General features: G+C 33.4%; 1 protein-coding gene across 1 annotated transcript; it reads right to left on the minus strand.

The window, feature by feature from the left end:
• Positions 1 to 1560: 1560 nt before the first annotated feature.
• Positions 1561 to 4733, minus strand: LOC131802424 (uncharacterized). The gene is made up of 2 exons (XM_059122640.1): positions 4598 to 4733; positions 1561 to 4529 (listed from the first exon to the last, which is right to left on the minus strand). The coding sequence occupies exons 1-2, from the start codon at positions 4609 to 4611 to the stop codon at positions 1703 to 1705; spliced, it is 2841 nt and encodes a 946-aa protein (XP_058978623.1). The 5' UTR covers positions 4612 to 4733; the 3' UTR covers positions 1561 to 1702.
• Positions 4734 to 24453: the final 19720 nt, after the last annotated feature.

The following is a 24453-nucleotide window of genomic DNA, read 5'->3' on the forward strand; positions in this document are numbered from 1 at the left end:
ATTTACCAGTGAACGTCAAAGAAATCGGTCGTCTGGAGATAAAGATAGTAGATCAAGAAGGTCGCTTTATAAATTTTAGAGAAGAAGAAATCACGCTACGTATTCATATAAGACCAATGCAATCATGATTATCTACAATAAATACAATCATAAACAAATACCAAGACACATTCAACACAAAGTTGTCAAACCGACAAGACCTACAATTTCAAAGGAAAATAAAGAGTTTTTAAAACTTATTAAGCTTAAAGTCAAACCAAATGTCTGAAATACTTAACATTAATGAGCGTCCATTCTCAGATGAGAATATTGTAAAGAGAGACTACCACAGCTATGTTCCATATATTCAATCATTTAAAAATAATGATGAAATTCGGATAAGTATACAAAATCAGGATCTTTACATACTTCCATCGGAGAGTTATCTATTCATTGAAGGAAATTTGAAAAATAGCAAGGGAGAAGTATCGCAAAATGCAAGACTGAGAAATAATTGTGTGGGATACATGTTTGATGAAATTCGCTATGAACTAAATGGAGTTGAAATTGATCGTACTCGTTATCTAGGAATAACTACAGAAATTAAAAATTGGATTTCTCTAAGCGAATCCGAAAGTAAGGTTATGAGCAAAGCGGGATGGAAAGCTGATAATGATTTATCAGTAGGATACTTTAATTTTTGTGTACCCTTAAACCGTCTACTAGGGTTCGCAGAGGACTTTGATAAAGTAATTTGCAACAGCAAGCACGACTTGATTCTTTTGCGTAGTGCCAACGATAAAAATGTGTGTTATTCAACCATGGATACGGAGGAAATTAAACTCACCATAACAAATGTTGTATGGAAAGTACAACACATTCAATTATCAGACTATAGAAAAATCAGCTTCTTGAAAACTATTAAGGATGGAAAAGCGTTGCCTTTAGCATTCCGCAGCTGGGACTGCTACTTTAATCCAACTTTTGCTGGTGGAAGACAACACAGTTGGAGTGTTAAATTGTCTGTCAATCATGAAAGACCACGATATGTTGCTTTGATATTTGAAAAAGACAACAAGCTGGAACATTGCGAACTTAAAAACATCAAAGTTCACTTGAACTCTGAAACCTATCCTTACGATGATTTGAATGTAAAGTTCGAAGAAAATGGCTATGCAGTACTATATGACATGTATACAAAGTTTCAACAATCATATTACATGAGGGAGCCACAACCAATTCTTACATATGCAAGTTTTAAAGACAAGCCCATTGCCGTTATTGACATTAGCAATCAAAACGAAGCTGTTAAGAATGGACCAATCGATTTAAAAATCCAATTTGAAACCAATAAACCAATTCCACAAAACACTTCTGCGTACTGTTTAATTATACATGATCGTCTGGTCGAGTACGTTCCATTAACAGGAATTGTACGAAAAGTAGTATAATCTATTTTATACTCACCTTTGCAAGAATATTTCAATAAAACGCAATTTACATAAATTTATAAACAAAAATATTTTGTTTTATTTTATAATAAGAATAGTTAAAGACTAGTTAAAATATAATACACTTATATTTACTTAAAAATTAAACATTTTGTGTTGCGAGAAAATATTAATATGATGACATTTATAGTGAGTAAAGACAATTAAATTAATATTATTACTATGCTCTTTTATCTATATATTGAAACTTAAATCATAATTAAATTTATATTTTAATCCAAGTCCATTGAGACAGATTCATTTGAGTTATTTACATTTGTTTCATGAAGGTTATTTAATCTATAGTGACCCCAAGCATAGGTGTGAATACCATCCTCTAGAATAAATCGTTTATCATCATGATGGCTTAGCGATATTTTAGTAATTTTGTCTGTATATATTGTATGCTGTCTTGACCTAAACGAAAACATGGTACCGTAAAAAACCTTTTTGTTATAAAGACATTCTCGATATTTATCTATAGTATACTTTTTTAGGACCGACTTTTTAACTCCCTTAGATTTTTTTACTTCTTCGCTATCAACTACATTGATGGCATACATTTTAGGACGAAGGCCTACAAATTCAACCATTGTTTTTCCGTCATTCTCATCTTTCATCATGCCAAGTTTTTTCTTATTAATTAGAGGAAGTTTATATTTATTTTCTTTTGAAAACCCTGAGGTGTCAAATCTAGCCAATATTTCATCTAAAGATAATTCGGAATACAAATTCCGTCCGTAAAATGTTAATATGAACGAATCTGTATCCATATAATTTAGAATAAAATCCTCACCAAATTTCACTTTTAGAAAATCATACAGAAAATCATACATCACCCACTTTGATAAATCTAATATGCAGAACCCTAAGTACAATGGTCTATCATATTTTACTCTGACATTCCTAATTTGAATAGCAACCATATTTTCGGAGAATATCGAAAGGCTGTGAAAATTTGGCTTCGAGATTAATTTACTAGCAACATTCCTTCTTCTTTGGTTTGCCTCATCTACCCACATTGTCACAATTTTCACAGTTTTTCTTTTGTCGATATTCTCCATTGTCTTACCGAATGAAGAGTTATTCAATAATTTAAAAAAATCTTTTTCAAAGGCATTTTCAGCCTTTTCCCTATGTTCATTATTCTTCAGTATGTAAGGAGCTAACCAAGCGCTTTGTGTGAAAGCCAAAACTCTATGGACTTTCTTAAGAATTAGTCCATGTTTCAGAGATTGCTTAAGTAATTTGTAGTGTATGGTGTATGATGTTTTGTCAGTAAAATCTGCAATCAGTTTTTCAGTTTTTGAGCCCTCAACACACTTTTTCTCCGCCAAAAAAGGTAAATCGTTATGTTTGTCGTGAAGGTGCGGTGGATATTCAATATCAACCTCTAAAATAAAACCAGTAGGAGCGTTGTCAGGAATAGATAATATTACAGCTGGATCATTGAATTTCTCCATTTCATAACCCTCCACCCATCTAAAATCTTTTTCAGGGAGACACTCAGTCATAACTGTACCATATAAATTATTTACATCCAAGTAATAGATATTTACCTCTGGTTTGGCACTATTATAATTGGGAGCATCTTCATTATTTGCTACCGAGTGTCTGTTTGAGCACTGGGTAAGCCCTCCCCGAATACCATTTTTGCAGAAATTGTACATGTCTATATCTCTGAGTAGCTCAAGTTCGACTTTAGTACATAGTAGCATTGCATCCCAAGATAGAGATGGTGCTGTGAGATATTGACAAGGGTCCAGTTCGTGAATTCGCATACATAAGCTCCTGAAATTTTCAAATACGTCTGCTAAAAGCAAGACATCAGCTTTTAAATACAAATCCATGTAGTCTTGCATAGTTTGACATCGAAAATGTGACCAAACATTTGTTGCATGCCTATAATCGTCTGACGAGCATTCAGTATCTGTCAACTTATTATAAAATTGGTCTATAGGGGGAAGTTGTTTCTCCTTCAATTTTTCAAATGATGAAATATATTCGTAGGGAAATACTCCTTTCCTAGTCATAAGTTCGAATGCTTCATCATCAGGAAAATGAGATCTGACAGCAACAAAAGAATCTCGAGATAAATTCCTTGCTAATTTATCCAAACTAGTAGGCATAAATCGAAAACTATCTAAGAAACGATGCTCTAATCTATTCATTTTCTTTTTCTTCTCTTTTTTGCCCTCACTTTCCTCTTCTTGCTGGAATTCCTCATCATCTTCCTCACTCGAATCTTCTTCTTCTCCTACAACAACTGTACTTTTTAAAGAACTAGAGTCGGTTGACTCGTTATCCATATTAATGAAATAAGACATTGAAATATATTTTTCTTTGTTTTGAGGTATGACTCTTATTTCACCTCCAAATTCAACTAATTCTTTAAAGAAGAGGTGACAGTCGTACGAAGAAAAATTGTGGAAATATATTGGAATAAATTTAGGTAGATGATATTGCAGATTGCAATGGTTATGTACCGCACCTCGATATTGCCCCGTTAAGTGACAATGATCTTTCACCCTATCGTTACCTAAAATATCGCCACATATACGACAATTTATATCCCTAAGAAAGGCTGTCTCTTCTTCGGGTGTTAGAGTATTCATAGGTTTCGTTTTGGTTAGGTAACTATCATACAAAAATTTACAATCCTGAATTAGTTCTTTCAGAAAAACATTTGCTGCGTCGGGTCCACTATATATAAATAACTTATTTAAATTTTCATTAAAACTACATTTAATAAAATAACTAAAAGCACATGGAATATGCTTCTTTACCTTTTCCGTTTTTTTACTCGCCCCATTGTTCTCATCTTCCTGCACGTCTTCCAGTACACTTTCGGAGTCAGCATAAATAACGAAAGGCACCTTATCCTTTTTCTTGTGATTGACGAACTTCAGTACGGCTTCTTTTTTGTTCGGCAGGGCACAGACTACTTTTCCACACTGCTTTTTGTGAGTCATACATTTATTTTCATCGTGGAAACATTGCAGGCATCCAAAACAAAAATAACCTTTCTCCTTATGACTTGTGAATTGAGACCGCATAAGACTGAAAAAAAGAACAAATACATGATTATTATGATATGGTTTTGATTGATAAGTTTTGTTTTTAATTACCAAGACATATCCATAACCAAAATGTAATGAAAATTTTCTTCATTGTGCAGCAATATTAAATTAATGTGATTGCTTTTCGTCTCCTTTGTTAAGTAATATGGACCAACGACCGACTTGTTTTCATAACCGAAAACATTTACGCTGATCTCTGGGTTGTTCATTTCAAATTTTTTTATATATTTAAGACCCAATGGGAAATTTAATTGTTCGAAATTTAGCGATATTCCAGACTGCAGAATAATGACATCTTGGTGTATGTCTACGTTATATGAAGAGGTTATACTCGGATCTCCATATGCAGTTTCTCCCAATGCAACAACCATACACCACTTAAAACAAAAGTCATCATAGTTTTTGATGTTAAGGCACGCACCCTTCTTGTTGCTTAATGATTTCGGAGTTGGAATATAATGTGAGCCACGTGTTAAGTTGGCCCTCAACACATTTATGTCAAGTTTTAAAAGTTTCTCCAGGGCCCAATTAGAGCCTCTTTCTTGGAACTCTTCTGATTTAGCCATAATTTCCACACAGTGGTTGAAAACGACCTCTTCCAAATCATCTCCCAGGGTTAATAGCGTTGTTTTTGAAATATGATTAAATATATTTTCAATAGTTAACTCTTTGGAAGTTGAAGGTCCATCTTTTTCATTGTTTGGTTTCACATATAGTCCTTGGAGTTCCATATTAAATTTTATGAGCGTTTTACCGTTTAACTCATTTTTCAAGGTTTTAATTATTAATTCTTTTGAAGCATTAAGAAAATCGATCGGGTACAAAATGTCTTTATTGTTTTGTATCTCATAGCTGAGTATATTTTTGTTAAATGCACTTTTAACAATTTTTATGTCAGAATCCAGATTTTTTCTCACGGTGGATCGATGTTCTTCGCTACGAACGTGTGATCGTATATTATTCACAATTTTATCACAATCACCACAAAACTTTTCCACCTTCACAGCTGATTTATTTTCATGCTGCTGCTTTAGTTTTTCTTGTTGTTGATCACGATTTTGTTTCATTACATGCTCATCTCCATGATGGTTCTCTAAGTGCAATTCTAAATCGTTTACACTTTCACATAAAACATCACAAAACATACAATGCTTTTTCATATGTTTCACAAATTCACTTTTTTCCTTGTAATAAAGGCTGCATGACCAACAAATTTTTTGAGACATTATAAAAACTTTTTTAAAAATATTAAGAAACGATGCTTATTAATCTGTGACTTGTTGAGTACTGAAATTTCTTCCAATCCAATCAATACATTATTGACTACATTTTGTAAACAAATAGAAATTCTGTGATTGAAGCAGAATTTGTCATGAAACTCTGCAACAACGCTTCCCCCCAAATTCTCATATCCATTTCACAGAAATCCAATTGTTAGTTAATGTAAACAATGGTGTTTCCTTCTTCAAATCCCTTCAATCTTCAATACCGAATTGATGCAGGGTTTGTCATGAAACTCTTTCAGTTTCAATTCTCTCAAATTGCTACATAATGTAAACAAATTCTTCATCGACAAAACTATCAAAAAGCGATCGATATAATGTATCAAAATGCCTGTCCACACAAGAAGAATTTGCTTTGATTGGCTACAGCAGCATTTTTTTAGTGTGTATATGCTACAACATTAATTGGTGGTTAGATGTCGCCTATATCGTTTCGAGGGAAATGACTGGAGAGCCATCTGGACAAAATAATAGAACACACATCTTCTTGTTGACTATGATACTAACCAAATTTGTCTCTGCTATATTCACTTCTCATATGGTGGATCTCTCTAGCCCCATTCGATATGATCATATTTCAATAGTTTTGGAGTGTGTCTATGCTACAACATAATTTATGGATAGTATGGATGGAACTCACCGTTAGATGTCGCCTATATCGTTTCGAGGGAAATGACTGAACATTTTTGAGTCGCTAAAATTATAGACAAATTAAAACAAGTACAACGAAAAGTTAGTTTTGTCTTTTTATCTCATCATGTTTTGCATAGCCAACATGCTGATTTTCGTGTTCAACCCACTCGACTTCGTTATCGTTTTTCTTAAAACCCCTGAAATATCAATAATTGCAGCATATTTGTCAATTGAAACTCTTCTATAATATATCACATTTATTGAAGTCGATTTCTTGAAATATATGTTTTCAAATAAATTAATAAGCACATTTGACTGCAGTAATCAGCATGTTGACTATATAAAAGCATTCTGAGAGCCATCTAGATAAAATGATTTTCTTCGATACTTACCTCTTTCAGATGTGTTTCTGCTATATTCACTTCTCACATGGTGAATCTCTTTAGCCCCACTCGATATGATCATAATACATTTTTTTTTTTCGGAGGGTGTCTCTGCTAGTGGTGAATATTAAAACTTGAAATTTCACCATCCCATACACAGTTTTGGATTGTGTCTGCGCTAAACTTAGCGCCATCTAGTAGTTCATATTAAAACTAGCAACACCAACGCCAACAGCCCCAATAAAATTTGACGTGGTACAATTCAAAAGACAACATCCCCAATATAATTTGCCGTGGTACAATTCAAACGACAACATCCCCAATATAATTCACCGTGGTACATTTCAAAAGACAACATCCCCAATATAATTCACCGTGGTACATTTCAAAAGACAACATCCCCAATATATTTCACCGTGGTACATTTCAAAAGACAACATCCCCAATATATTTCACCGTGGAGAATTTACCCTAATCAACATCCCCAATATAATTCACCGTGGTACATTTCAAAAGACAACATCCCCAATATATTTCACCGTGGTACATTTCAAAAGACAACACCCCCAATATATTTCACCGTGGAGAATTTACCCTAATCAACATCCCCAATAGAATTTGCCGTGGTACAATTCCCAAGACAACATCCCCATTAAAATTCACCGTGGTGAATTTACCCAAATCAACATCCCCAATAGAATTTGCCGTGATAAATCGTGGTGAATTCCCAACATCCCCATAAGCACACTACTTACTTCTTGGGGTCTCCGACTAAATAATGTCGCTAAAATCTTCAAAGTACCGAATATCGGGAGGTACCTATATATGGGGGCTATACGAAGACGTGGACCTGCATAGACAGTTTTCTGTCATAGGCTGTAGTATCCGTTACGAACTTCAAATACCAAATTTGAAACAATTTTGGTAAATAATGTCGCTAACACCATAAAAATACCGAATATTGGGAGGTACTGTTATATGGAAGATATACAAAGACCTGGACCTGCACAGACAATTTTCTGTTATAGGCTGTAGTACCCATTTCGAATTTCAAATACCAAATTTGAGACAATTCTGGTGAATAATGTCGCTAAAATCTTCAAAATTCCGAATATCGGGAGGTACCGTTATATTTGGGCTATACGAAGAAGTGGACATGCACAGAAAATTTTCTGTCTTAGACTGTCTTCAAATACCAAATTTGAAACATATATGGGGGCTATACGAAGACGTGGTTCACATGACCCATTAAATTTTATCAATCCACTTCATTTAATTTTCATTGGACCTGCATTGGATATATTTAAGAGAATTAGAAATTTTCAATTTTCTTTAGCTTTAAAATGCGGCAACGGCCTTAAAACCTGTAGAACGAAATTTAAATATTGTCCTTGCTAGATTTTTTTTCATTGGCACCCTAATGCTTTTAATGTCTTTAAACTTCACAGTTCTTCAAGTCGATACTGGTCATTACGTAGTAAAAATATTTAAAATGGGGAATGTCAAAAGGTATCGCTTTACAAGACTCTGCACATGAAACTATAAACTTTGAGTCCTGATCGTAAAGAGGAATGATTTCCAAGAAATACTTTTTAAACCCGTTATTTTGTAATGATATATTTGACCTTCGCTTTTGCAATTATCCAATGATACATTACAAATGGAGTACGAAATTAAAACTACCTAACCTTAAAATACTCATATGCACATAACAACATACATAATATATTCCCTCTAAATTCTGCACCGAACAAGATTTTGAAATATTTACATGCATACATAAAATATATATAGAAAATAATAGTTAAATAAAAAATATAAAAAAAAACTAAGAAAAATAAATGAAAAATTGGAAAACAAAATTTAGCTCAATTTTTGCAAATTTGAAAATGTTAATAAAAAATTAAATCCAAAAAGAAAAATAATATAAAATTAAATAATAAAAATATATATAAAAACTATTACATTTTTATAATGAATTTGAGTGATTGTGTTTGAGCAGTTAAGTTTAAAATTAATTTTTATGAAATTAAATGGGTCTGTTTGTCGAAAAAATGTAAAAAAATCCAATTTTAAAATTTTTTGAATTTGTGTTTGATTCAATAAAAAATTTAAAAAAATTAGAATTCAATTATTGATATGTTTCAGGACTGCGACAATGTAAGTTTTTACTTGCAGGCTCTGGAACACAGCATATACAGGGTGAGATAAAACATGCAACAAAGTCAAACACCATAATTTTTAATTTTTTTTTTAAATTTTATTGAATGAAAGCAAACAAAATGTCGGAAATGGCATGAAATTTTAGAATAACTTTCGATTTGTTCGAATTGGTCACTTTTGGCACGAATTATGGCCAAACGGGCAAAGAAACCGTCACACGTTGCCCGAATGATGCTCTGCGGTATTTTGGCCCATTCCCACCGAAGCGCTTGCTTGAAGTGATCGATACTTTGATATTTTTAGTGCCGACCTTGCTTTCAAAAATACTTCAGACTTAATAGTCCAACGGATTGGTATCCGGAGATTTTGATGATCATTGTGCGAGGGAAATGAAGCGAGGAACCTCATTTCGAAACCATTCTTGGGTGGCACGCGCTGACTGCGATGGTGCTGAGTCCTATTCGAATGTCCAAGATCTGCGGCCAAAATGTTTGTGTGCCCAAGGCTGTAATACACCCTCAAGAATATTTTCGCGATAATATTCGGCATTTATTCTGATGCCACGGTCGATTAATACGAGCGGAGAGCCATCATCAGCTGTTATGGCGGCTCACACCATCTACATGGCCGACGCTTGACTTGTGGTTGCCAACCGAAGGTGCACATTTTCAGCTGACCTCTTTGGCAAGTAAACACGATCATTTGGTTTTTTTTTTACAAACTGCTAGACAACGAATGTTTTCTTATCGGAGAAAAAGAAAACCAAATTCGGCAGTTCACAACTTTCGGCCAAGCGAATCAACTCTTTTGAGTACATTTTCTTTCGTTGCGGTGTAAGTTCTTGCAATTTTTGGAATTTCAATGGCTTTACCCCGAGCTCATTTTTCAATATTTGCCGAACGGAATATTGCGATATTTTTAGCTCACGAGTCATTTTTCGGCCACTGCGACGCGGGTTTCGACCAAGTCGCTTCTTTACTTTTCGAACCAATTCTGGTGATGTTGCTGTTTTATTCTGTCCACTTCCGACATCAAGGGCTACGCTACCAGTATCCCGGCAATGAGCGATAGTACGAGCCACAAAAGATTTATTCACATTTAAATGCTGGAGTGCTCTAAAGATATCCACTTTTGGTTTTCCAGCCAAATATAACGAAATCCCACTATTACGCTTCAATTCAATCACGAATAACTTTTTTTCTGGAAAATTCTCACCGAAATGCTTTTGTACGCTTGTAAACAATATAATAAGCTGTCCCTGGAATAATTTTAACAGCTGTCGGACGAGTGACTTAGAAATGACAGCAGTCTGAAGTTTTTACTATTATAGCCGATTTTCCCTTTATGATATTGGAAAAAATTTGCAAATAGTAGATTCTTGCAGGTTTTGGAATACAGCATATATTTTTGTAGCTGTAAGTAGAATTTCTCTTCGGCTACATCAATGTATTTACATTTCAAAACCAATACCTCAAATTCAATATAGGAATGTAATAACCACAACCTTAACGCCTTTCATGCTGAAATTGAAACCCACGTTTAGAGTTACACTCCTGTTACTAAGAACCAATACTTTATTAAGAAATAAAATATAAACTATCTGTGTTTTTTTTTGTTAATTTATGATTTTATAAAAATCACTATTTATACGACTAATTTGCATTCATCATATCAACTAAAAAATATGAAACTAAAATTATATTAAATGTGAAAATTCATATAAAAATTATTTATATACATATATATTGAAAAATCAATTGACCATTCACAAAAACAAAAAACGGAAAAACTAAAAGGGAATTTTATTTAGCAATAAATTAAAATTAAATATGTATTTGTGTATTATATTCGAAAATAAAAATAAAAGACAACAACTTTTTAGCATTTTTTATTTGCTAAAGGAATGTATTGAAGCCTATGGAAGAGAAGAAACTGTTATACAAAACTTAAAAACTGTCATATACTTTATAACTATACATTGATATTTATAAATGTAAAATATTAAAAAGAAATCCATTCAAAAAAAAGTATTTTGTTACATCAAACAACCTCTAACCATACCAGAACCTGGAAAATATATTCAGACTTTATTAAAAAAAAGTAAATTAAGTTTTATGTTTTCGAGAAGTTTTCCAACCACCACCAATCCAGAAGAAATATTTTAACACATATATATATAGTAATGTATAATTGATATGTAAGAAATAAACAAATGATATTAATAATTATTAAAACTAACAAAAATGCACTGATTCAATGTTAAAGAAATTATTTAAATGCACAATTTTATATAAAGCAAATTCTAGACAGATTCTAGGTCCATTTGTACAATAAATAATTGGAATGAAATAATTTTTTACTTTTTTCAAAAAGTTTGAAAGGATCACCCACAAAAAGAGAATTGGTCAATTGAAAACATTTAGTAAAACGTTAAGAATACCAAAATTAGTTCAATAAAAAAACAAGCTAACAAAGACTATTGCCATTCGGGTATTTGTCCTATATTTACCCCCACTGTTGTGCTGTTAGGTGTTCAAAACAATTTAAAAAGTATCAGTCGGTTTTGCCGACAGATGTATACTCACAGCCAAGGTTCGATTATTTAAATACATTTTCAATTTTGTTATGATTATTCAAATTGTTGAGCCTCTATGGAGTAGGTTCCGAAGGAATGACCAATGTTGTCCATTTTGTATTACTCCTACATAAATATGATATAAATATTGTGACGTGCCAGGTTTGGACTATACTGACTAATTCCTTCACTTTATATGAAATTTTTGATAATTTTTAGAATATATCAAAATGTGCGTCAGGTACGATATATAGTGGAGCGAAGCATTCCATATTTACACTGCATCTAATATTGATAAAAATCCAGGTATAGGCAAAAGTACAAGAAAATCGAACAGTAATATCTAAGTTTATGCGAAATCATAAATTCCATATTCATCTCAGGTTTCTGGGTGAGAGAAATATTTAGATATAGAAAATTGTAAAGAATCGCTGACTTATTCGCAATTTTTGATAGGTAAAATTATTGAAATTGAAATTATTGACAGGTACCAGAAGAAATTTTCCGGTCTCTGTCGTCCTTATAATAGATCATCTGTTGATGAAAATATTGAGATGTGACAAGTATGAATGGATTTGGATGTTAATTTCGCGTATCATGAGCTTCATGGATATACAAAAATGTTACCCTTTGTTGGGGAGGTACCAGAAGTAGTAGACCGATATATCCAATCTTCAGAGGAGATCTTGTATTAGTAGAAATAATGAGATGTGTGAAATATAAAGAGAACCGGACGCTTATTTCGGATTTTTTTGCTCGTTTTGCTTTTTCAAATCTTTGACCCTGTTTTGGGGGAGGCACGAGAAGAAATGGGCCGATCTCTACTATCTTTATAACAGATCTTGTGTTGATGGAAATATTGAGATGTGACAAGTATGAATGGATTTGGATGTTAATTTCGCGTATCATGGGCTTCATGGATATTCAAAAATGTTACCCTTTGTTGGGGAGGTACCAGAAGTTGTAGACCGATATATCCAATCTTCACAGGAGATCTTGTATTAGTAGAAATAATGAGATATGTGAAATTTGAAGAGAACCGGATACTTATTTCGGAAATTATGATCGGTGTGGCTATTAAAAACTTTGACCCTTTGTAGGGGTGGTACCAGAAGAATTGGTCCGATCTCTACCATCTTTATAACAGATCTTGTGTTGATGGAAATAGTGAGATTTGCCAAATCTGAATGTAATCGGATGTTAATTTCGCGTTTTATAAACATCATGGATATTCAAAATTTCTACCCTTTGTGGGGGAGGTACTAGAAGTATATATTCAGAGCAGATCTTGTGTTAGTAGAAATAATGGGATATGTGAAATTTGAAAAGAACCTTAAGATTACTTCGGATTTTATAATCGGTCGGATTATTCAAAATTTTGACCCTTTGAATGGGAGAAGAAGAATTGGTCCGATCTCCACCATCTTTATAACAGATCTCGCGTTAATGAAATATTGAGATTTGCCAAGTTTTAATGGATTTTCATGGATATTCAAAATTTCTACTCTTTGCGGGGAGGTACCAGAAGGAGTAGACCGATATATTCCATCTTCAAAGCAGATCTTGTGTTAGTAGAAATAATGAGATGTGTGAAATATAAAGAGAACCGGATGCTTATTTCGGATTTTATAATCGTTTTGGTTATTTAAAACTTTAACCTTTGAGGGGGAGGCACCAGAAGAATTGGTCGGATCTCTACCATCTTAATAACAGATCTTGTATTGATGGAAATAGTGAGATTTGCCAAGCTCAAATGGAATCGGAAGTTAATTTCGCATTTTATGAGCTTCATACATGTTCAAAATTCTAACCCTTCATGGGAGAGGTACCAGAAGGATTAGGCCGATATATTCCACCTTCACACCAGTCCATGGGTTAACAAAAATATTGTGATGTGTGTAATTTGAAGAGAATCGGACACTTACATCACATTTTATAAGAGTAATAATTACTCGAAATGTTGGCCCTCTGTGGGGGAGGTACCTGATTGAGTGGTCCGATATACTCCGTTCGAGAGTTATCTGCACCAGCCAGCCAACGTCTATAAAGACTTCCTTCTGGGAGTCTATAAAGATTTCCTTCTGGGAGTCTATAAAGACTTCCTTCTGGGACTCTATAATTCGCGAGATAGGAAGATCCAGAGAGATAGGAAGATCCATATAGAAGATCGAGGCATATGGCTAAGGGGATACAAATTTCGCACGAAGGTGGGTTCCACTTTACCCGCTATATATTATCCGATGATCATCCCTGTCCCGAACTCTAACCTTATGGGAAAATGTCTTGTCGATTGGTCTTTGATTGTGACCTGTAGAGAAACTGCAAAAGCAGTAAATATTTCTGTTTTTGGTCCATTTTAACAAAAATAGATTGCGATCCTCTCCAAAAACAATAGGCTTCTATTTCGACCCATACCCCAGCTCTATGCAAAAGTTTGTGAAGATCACCATAATTTGTATGGGAAGATCCATATAAGATATCGTGGGTCTAGGATCAACATTTCGTGGTGTTAAAATTGTTTTTGGCCAAATCGAACTAACTCTGTCAATGTTTTTACACCTTCTATGACGAATTTCTTGATATTTGTTCCTATTTTTTATATTTCCCCTCTTCACTTAATTATTGTACAAATCGACTTAGTTAAAATAACACATAATTTAATATTAAAAATGTTATAAAATATTATATATATTTATAATTTTAAGTCCTTTAACTTGGGTTTTCCCATATTGACTTGAAATTCTTCGAAAGAAGAAAAATAAATTAATTAAATAAAAAAAAAAACAGCAACAGAAAACAGAATACGTATAAATATATCATTCATATATAAATTCATATTGTGCTTATGTGTAGTTAAATTAAAATAAAAATTCTGTGATTAGTAAATAAATAACGAACAAAACAAAATAATAAAAAATAAACAATATAACAAAATAAATAAATAAATTATGTTTAATAACAGAATTAATAAGTTTGCATTTTTTATTATGAAAATTGAAATACGAGTCTATGGAGAATAGAAGATCTAGAGGTCCTCTATGGAAAAGGGAAGATTTTGAGATCTTCTATGGGTAAAAAAGACCGAACTAGAAGCCTTTTATGGAGTATAGCGCGTAAAAGACGTATAGGGTTCATATGGAGTGTAAAAGACCTAGAGGTCTTATGTAGAGTATAGAAAAATTAGAGGTCTTCTACGGAGTATGGAAGACCTAAACCTAAAGGTTTAGAGTATATACGAGATATAGAAATTTTTTTTGTTTGTACAGGTTTTTTAGAATCGCTTTATTCTTCGGGAGACATACAGAGGATATTGAATTGTGGACATTGAATTTACAGACTTTTTCTCTAGCACTTCTAAAGAATGTGGAAGGAACTTTCAATTTTAGAATACCGGTAGCAAGGCCAATACAAAGCGTCTTATAGACAGCATACGAGAAATACTCAAAATATCGAACATTTCTGAAAACATACTGATAATCCAGTGGAGAAAGGTCAAAATTCTAGATAATACCCTACACCACCATGCAGTTTCAGTACAGTTACCTGATAAATAAAGATATATATGGAAGCTATATTTAAATCTGAGCCGATCTCGATACAATTTTGTAGAGATATTTCTGAGCTGTATCTGATATCTGGTACCAAATATCATTGTTGTGTAATGCATATTACGATTGTGAGAGACTTGCTTCTATGCTGAATTCGTTCGGATGTGTCGAAATACATCCTATTTGGTATAACATTACACATATATCTAGGAGCTAAATCCAAATTTAAATCGATTAGTACCAATTCCAATGGGGTTCATCCATGAGCCAAACAAATTATTAATTGAAAATTTCATCTCAATCACACAATAAATGTGGCCTGTATTTACTTTAAAAAAAAAAAAAAAAATACATGGATAGACGGACGGATATGCAGAAATCCACTCAGAATGTGATTCTATGGGGATCATCAAAAAGGAACAATGGGCCTATTTCGTTTTCTTCTGCAGGTACGCACCACGTAGGATATAACAAGTAAAAAAACATTAAGTTCGGCCGGGCCAAACTTTTAATACCCTCCACCTTAGGGTAAAAGAAACATTAGAAGAAATGTGGCAAAAACCATTAAAATGCCGATTATGGGGAGGTACCGTTATATGGGGGCTATACCAAACCGTGGACCTATAATTACAATGTTTCGCCACCGGAGCTGGAACCCATTATGACCCACAAATACCAATTTTTAGACAAATCAGTGAAAAATGTGGCAAAAACCATCAAAATACCGAATATCGGGAGGTACCGTTATATGGGGGCTATATCAAATCATGGACCCATGCATGCAATGTTTCGCCACCGAAGCTGGAACCAATTATGACCAACAAATACCTGAAAAAATGTGGCAAAAATCATCAAATTACCGGATATCGGGAGGTACCGTTATATGGGGGCTATACCAAAACGTGGACCTATAATTACAATGTTTTGCCACCGGAGCTGGAACCCATTATGACCAACAAATACCGATTTTCAGACAAATCCGTGAAAAAATGTGGTAAAAAACTAAAATACTAAATATCGGGAGGTACCTTTATATGGGGGATATACCACAACGTGGACCTATACATGCAGTGTTTTGCCACACGCTCAGGGACCCGCTATGACCTACAAATACCAATTTTAAGACAAAACCGTGAAAAATTGTGGCATAAATCATCAAAATACCGAATATCGGGAGGTACCGTTATATGGGGACTATACCAAATTATGGACCCATACATGCAATGTTCCGCCACCGGAGCTGGAAACCATTATGACCCACAAATACCAATTTTTAGACAAATCGGTGAAAAAATGTGGTAAAAAAAAAACTAAAATACTAAATATCGGGAGGTACCTTTATATGGGGGCTATACCACAACGTGGACCTATACATGCAATATTTTGCCACACGCTCAGGGACCCGCTATGACCTACAAATACCAATTTTAAGACAAATCCGTGAAAAAATGTGGCACAAATCATCAAAATACCGAATATCGGGAGGTACCGTTATATGGGGACTATACTAGAACGTGGACCGATATATCTCATTTTCAATACCAACCATCCTAGACACAATGCAAATAGACACGTCAAATAATGTGGGCTGTATCGTGATTTCAACAGACAGACGGACAGACAGACAGACGGACGGACAGACAGACAGACAGACGGACATCGTTAAATCGACTTAGAATTTTATGCTGATTATGAATATATATACTTTATGGGGTCTAAAACGAATATTTAGGGATGTTACAAACGGAATGACAAAGTTAATATACCCTCCTTTCCAAGGTGGAGGGTATAAAAATTCTATAGAACTTAATTTATTTATCCCATAACCATTTTCAAAGTGTGAAAACGGTTCAATTTCTGAATGTAGTGTAAAAGCGGCCTCTTTAGCATCTCAAAAACTCAAACGTGGTAAAGACAGTATTATCCATAAAACAGATGAAGTAAACGGCAAAGATGGTGTTTGTCATTGTTGGAGTATGAAGCTAATGTCAAAAATAAATTTAATGGATGTTGTCTATGCTCACGAATCGATAACACCGTACCAAAAACCGTTTAGCCAAACTGAGAGCACGTTCACACGGCGCACGAATTATAATTTTATACCGTCCCCAGTGAAATGAAGGGTATATTAAATTTGCCATGACGTTTGTAACAGATTGAAATATTTGTCGGAAACTCCTTTCCTATACAATTAAGGATAGAGTTTTGAAATTGTGCACAAACATTGAAATTTTGCAATTTGACGCTTTGAGTTTTCAGTCCGTAGTTTATTTTCATGTTATAATATTCAGTGTAGGTATATTATTGGAAGCCCAATTATTATTGGTGAAGCCCCATATAAAAGTACCTCATGTTTTTTTGTTTGGTTCATTCTACAGTATGTAGTTTAATTCTTGACCAAAAATATTCTATGTAGGCCCAATTTTTATCGGTATTTTGAAATTTTCGGTTCTAATTTCCAAATAAATCAGGAGATCTTACTTATTCGTGTTCTTTGGATATACCTGTCAGAAAATAATTTCAAGATGTCCAACTTAGCCATAAGTCAAAAACCTAAATTTGTATTTACTTGTTTTCTTTCTATACCCTCCTCCGTACATAGTATTGAAGGTATCTCACGATTGTCGTTCCGTTTGTAACTCATCAAAATAATAAAGTTCTTTTAACTTTAAATTATAATTATAATCATAGCGTGTATGATTAAATTCTCCCATAAAATCTATTAATTGTTATGTGGAGCTCTACAAAATTAGCAAAGTGGTGTAGGGTATCATAAAGTCGGCCCCGCCCGTCCTTAGGGCTTTCTATACTGGTTTTAATTTTTGCCTGTTTTAATAATGACGGAAGTTTTTCAAATTTAATTTTTGCTATTTACAAACCATACCAGCCAATGTTGTAGGAATATGGTCATGTCGGTCCACGTTTAGGTGTAACCACCATATAACAGGTACTTCCCAAATTTTCTGTATTATGACGATTTTGGCCACATTTTCGTACCCGAATACTGACATTTCAGATATATATTTACATGTAATAACAACTACTTACCTTCGTCAGTTAGCCAACAAAAATGAGTTTCTTACATAAAACTTACATCATTGAATCTGAAAACAAGTAAAAAATGATACAATTACTACAAACTTTTATATGCAAATAAGAGTAGAGTTCGGTTTCAATTAAAACTATGGATTTTGGTAAAAATATAAATTACAACAAAATCAATTCGAAATGGATGTTAAAGTGAATTATATATTATCACAAAAATAAAACATTAATATTTTTTTATTTGAAAAAGGCAGTATCTCTTTCAAGACAAATTTCCAAAATGCGTGATTACCATAGCAGAATGAATAGTTCAGTGTCGATAAAGTTGTTCCCCTGTTGTAATTTTAACATTGTGGCTTTGCCTTAACGGTAGACAGTATTGAACTAGGAAATTTACCAGTTTCTAATTTTTTAGTCGATAACACTGATGATGTACACTGTCATCATGTTCCATTGCTATTGAAATGTGAACATTATGATTCCCATTGGATATTAAGTGGATGAAATTTCACCCTGCTGGGTCTACTTTAAAAGACAACAACATCCAATAATGGATGCTGGAAAGGGGCCGGCTTCTTTCCAGTTAACCCAAGTATTCTAATTTTGGTTCACGCCTTTATTAAGTGTTCTCAAATTAAGACACAAACCATACGAAGAACTAGACTTTATCGTTTGTGCAGATAGATGGCGCTGGTACGAAAAACAGGAAACGGATGTTAATCTTTTAAAATTAGGAGGCATTAATTCTTATGAATAATAATACATTTATTTCTTTTGCCTGGAACTATATTAGAATATAGAGATTTTTTCAAAGAAGAGACAGAGAGAGAGAGAGAAAGAGAGAGAGAAACTACGAAGTTTTATAAAATTTTGAATTGGGGAACAGTTTGAAAAATGTTATTTTAAATATATAATTACATAAATACAACGTATACGATAAATAATTTTGAAATTGTAAAACTAATAATCATAATATTTTAAATAACTAATAATAATATTTTAATAGCATAAAAAATATTAGAATTCTTCTTATTTGGCTTATTTATTGAGAGCACTGAAATGACTCCTGCTCGATTAAAACCTATATTCAAACGTATATGCAAAACGTGTCCTTGTTGATTTAACAATAGAAATTTAGGTATAAAAATCTATCACTGTAATCAAAAACGCTACTTGTATTGGAAACTACTGCACCGTAATTTATCAGCGATTTTATTTGCAAAACATAAAGCCAACCGAAGTAGTTTACAATACATAGTTCATCTAAGAGAATGAATGAAAATTCATAATGAATGAATTGTCTAATTATTATGGAACAGTGGGATAAAAAAATGCTTTACAATATTCCATTATGTACAATGTGAAAATTGAGTGATTCATAATGGAATTTATTAACTAAAATATTTAGAGAAAACTAGTATGGATTTTTTTTTTAATATAAAATTGTGAAGAAATATTTATTTCGATGCTGCAGAACCAAATCTGTAGGCATATGGCTGAGGATATAAAATATTTTTAAAATAAAATGATATTCTTTAATCGGTTAGATTTGCCGACAGATTTATACCCTCAGCCGATGTTCGATTATTTAAATATATTTTGACTTCTGTAATTATTACCCAAGTTGTTGGCCCTCTACGGAGAAGGTTCCCATGGAATGGGTCAAAAAGTACATATCGTATCGGACCTAATAAATATGATATAAATATTGCGATGTGCCGGGTTTGAATTATATATCGACTATTTCCTTCACTTTATATGATATATATAATAATTTTTGTCATACTTCATCTAATACAGATACAAATTTTGGTATGGGCAAAATTACTAGAAAATCGAACATTCATATCCAATCTTTAGCGAAATCATAAATTCCATATTCATCTCAGGATGCTGGTTGAGAGAAATATTCCCAAGTTATGACAGATAAAAGTATTGAAAAGTGTGTGCCTTTGTGGGTGAGGTACCAGCAGGGGTTCGCAGATATATATAATCTTCACAACAGATCATGTGTTAGCAAAAATGTTTGTATGTGTGAAATTTGAAGAGAGTTGGAAGCTTATTTCGCTTTCTTTGAGCGTTTTGTTTTTGAAAATTTTGAACCCAATGTGGGGGAGTTACCAGAAGAAATGGTGCAATCTCTACCATCTTTATAACAGATCTTGTATTAGTAGAAATATTGTATTGTAATAACTTTGAAGAGAATCGAATGTTTACTTCGAATTGTATGAGAGATATAATTATTCAAAATTTTATCCGGTTGTTGGGTAGGTACTAGAAGAAATGTTCCGATCCCTATCATCTTTATAACAGATCTTGAGTTGAAAAAAATATTGAGATGTACCAAGTCTGAATGAAGTCGGATTTTAATTTCGCATTTTGTAGCTTCATGACTATTTTAAATTTTGACCCTTTGTGGGGTCAAGTGCACCTATATATCCCATCTCAACACCAGACCTTGGTTTAATAAAAATATCGGTATGTGTGAGAAATTATTTAAAATTTTGACCCTTTGTGGGAGAGGTACTTGATGGAGTGGAGCGATATTGTCCATTTCCGCACTTGACTTAGCACTGATGCAAATATTGTGATTCACATAGTTGAAGCAAAATCTGGTTATCCTTTCTCTTTCTGCAGTCAAATATTTGATTGGAAATTTCGACCTTTTGTGGGGAGGTATCAGAAGGAGAGGACCGAAGGAGTGTCCATCTCCGAACTTGATATAGGTTTTTGATAATAATATTACGATACACCAAATCCCACACTTCCTTCGAGAGTTATCGTGCTCACCAGCCAGGCGGACGGACGGACGGACGGTCGGAAATCGGTAAATCGACATTAAATGTCCTGAAACGGATTTGGTCTAATGACACCTAGGCACTTCTTGCCGTATCAAATGATAGCCCTTTGGCTGAGGATTTTTTTAAATCCAGAATTGTGGATTAATTTAAAAAAAATCCACAATTGAAGAAAACAATGACGAAAACTGACGACTTTCAAAACAAATATATATATATATATAATTTCGACTTGTTTTGAGGAAATGGGTAATGTTGACCTTTTGTGGGGGAGGAGTAGACCGATATTGACAATCTTTTAACACAATTTAAGTTTGAAAATTAAATTATGATATACCAATTTTAAACGAAATCGGATACTCCTCGAGAGTTATGATGCGCTCCAGCCAGCCAGACAAACGGACACTCCTAGATCGACTCCAAATGTCCTGAAACGGATTTGGTCCAAAAAGACTCAGAATCTAAAACTGTATTTCGATGAGAGAGGTTTTGGCCGTATCAAATGATATATACCCTCCATAGCCCTTTGGCTGAGGGTATAAAAACCCTTGGTCGTAGCTGTAAAGGTATTTATAAACCATTTTAAAAAATTTATGATTCCAATTCTAAATTTGATGAAGAATATTTAAAAAAACGTACGGTTTTGCTTTGAAGTTTGTGGAAATTTTTTTTTGAATCCAGGCATTTAGTTTTGGAGAAGAAAATATATTTATAAAGAATTCACGAAGTTTGAAGAGGAAAAAAAATGGAAAAATTATTTTGGATTTATTCCCTGTAGTATGTCCTGTAATTTTCACTCCATATTGGCCACTGTGTGTATGTGTGAGTTTGTTTTGCTTATTTATGGCTGCTCCGGTTTTTTGTCTTGCCTCTGGCCTTTGTCCTTTGTTACGAGACTGTTTTAATGATTTCAAATTCATTATAGCACGCGAAAATGGTTTTTCATTCAATGAGGTAGCGAGCATCGATGAGCAGAGACACAAGTTGCTTAAAAACTCGCAACAACGTCCAGGGGACATGGTTTCAGACGAGATTACTTATAGGTGTATGGACGTTGAGTAGTATGTATTAGGTGTTCATATGGTGATGGATGAAATGGGATCCGTTGTTGCGACAATGTTCGAAATCCAGTTTCTTTAAATTTTGAAAAGTTCCAAAATTTATTCAGTCTTGGGCTGACATACTATACGACATATTTTTAAATAGTTAATTATGCCAAAAATGTCTATCCGACAGCTGGACATTTAATCTATCAGACTCATTGGGCATAACGTTTATATAAATCTTCTCTGCCCCCATTGGAATTCTCAATGAATGACAGAGAACAATTTTAAAGATAAAAGAGATAATTGACAAAGTTTTGTTGTTGGTTGTGCTGTTGGCAGAAATCTTTTGTAATTAATCGCATAATAATGATGTCATTAAGATAATTGTGATAATGATCTAAATCTTATCAGAATTTTGAATAAATGGATGAATGCATGGAATATGAATGTGTGAGATTCGACAAAAATCTATCTGGGTTAATGGAAGGCTTCGAGTATAAAATTGCAGTCAATGAGTTGAAATGTATTGGGCGCATTATGAATATAAAACGAATATTGTGTATACGCAGGGTGGGCTGCATGTTAATATTACTTATACGCCACTGAGGGCCATGATTCAATATTGAAGGAGATTTTTATTTAAGTTCAAAAGTATTTAAGTCAATTTTTAATAGCTTTGTTTGTGATTTTTATTTTTGTGACGTCATTCATTCTTCAATCAATTTTTTATTTATTCACACATTCTCACACACACCTCATGTCAAGCAAATCACATGAACATTTGGTTCGAAGCCAACTGCAACTCGCTTTGATTGAATTCATTTCCGTTTATTTATTTGCTAAATTATTGCTGCCACATCAAGCACACAGCAGCCCATAATGCCACAAGGACACTGAAGACAATTGTGGAACTCCACAGCTCGAGCGGGCTTAGGGGAATGTGTGTTTGTGTGATGTGCTGACGATGGGTTGGGCCAGTTGGTTAGTGATGCCAGCGGAAATTTAACAACAATTGTTACAATTCCCCCAAGAAAAATTGCCGGTTCGCAGAGCTGGCTATACCTTTTGGAGATTTCTAGGTTTTTTTTTTCGTAAATAATGTTTTATTGGCCAAGTGCCAGGCTTTAGGCCTCGTTTTCAGATATTTTAGACCCCGTCCCCCTCCGTTTTGATTGTTATGACTTTTCAATGGATGTTCTTCTTGCTTTTTTTCTTTGCCTGGAATGTGTTTGAATTCCTGTCATTATTATGGCCATTAAATGAAGGCTAACAAACTTGTACTAAACAAATAAAGCAAATTGTAAAAAGGGTTAATAGTAGTCAATGATGAATGAATGAGTTCGATTGAATTGAATTGCCAGGGAATTGGACAAATTGAAAAGTAAATATTTAATAATTTCCAGGGAGCGAGAAAAAAGTGAGGAATTGGAAAATTTTAAGGGAATTTTTGAAATTTAATCTAGAAAATGTAAATTTTTTAAAAATAATACTGAAGGTGATGGGTAGGCATATTTATATTAAATTATAAAGGGAAACGATATGACATGTCAAAATCAAAAAAAAAAAAATGCCATGCGAAGATATCAAGCTGCCTTTTTACCCTCACCTTAAGGGTTTAGTCATGGATTAAGAAAAATTAATTTTAAGGGACAACTGAGATAAAATAAGCTTTCAAGTTTCAGCAGAAATAACATTGTGATTTTTTTAGGTCTATATTTTGAAAGGTTTGACCGAGACAAAAAAATTAGATATTTGTAGAGTTATTTCTCAAAAGTTGGTGTAACTAAAATCTTGGAGTTTTTGGAACATTCTGTCAAGGACAAGAAGAGCGGAAACTTTTGATTTTTTAACAATTTTCCTTTGTAGAGCTGCAGAGGGAAAATCGAATATTTTGTAAAGAATATTTTCTGAAGAAGTGGCAAAGCTATGGCCTTCGGTTTATAAATAATATTTTTTAAAAGAGTTCGTGGCTAAAATCTTGGATTTACAGATTTTAAAGGGCCTGTAGTAGTAAGCCGGAATGTTCTCAAGGACACCTGGAGCTATTAATATGGATTTTTTAAAATTACTTTTTTAGATAATAAGCAAATCTGAAATTCTGGATTCTTAAAAATTAATTTAGACACCGTCAGAGATATAATCGTAGGTTTTCTAAAAATAAATTTTTCAGCGACTTTTTGGTCGGAGATAATTTGAATTTAATGTACATTCCGACCAATATTTATGGATGTTATAGGAATTTTTTTCCGATTCTATAGGAGTTATAATCGTAAATTTTTTAAACATATTTTCATAGGTTTTTTGGACAATAATCGTGGACTTTTTAAGAATATCGTTTCAGGCCCTTCCCTACTCATGATCGTACTCAGAAATTTTCTGAAAATCCGCACAATGAGTTCCTTCTGTGTATTTTACCTCTTGGAAGAGAAT

Source organism: Musca domestica, unplaced genomic scaffold (genome assembly GCF_030504385.1).
Source record: "Musca domestica strain aabys unplaced genomic scaffold, Musca_domestica.polishedcontigs.V.1.1 209, whole genome shotgun sequence".
Lineage (NCBI taxonomy): Eukaryota > Metazoa > Arthropoda > Insecta > Diptera > Muscidae > Musca > Musca domestica.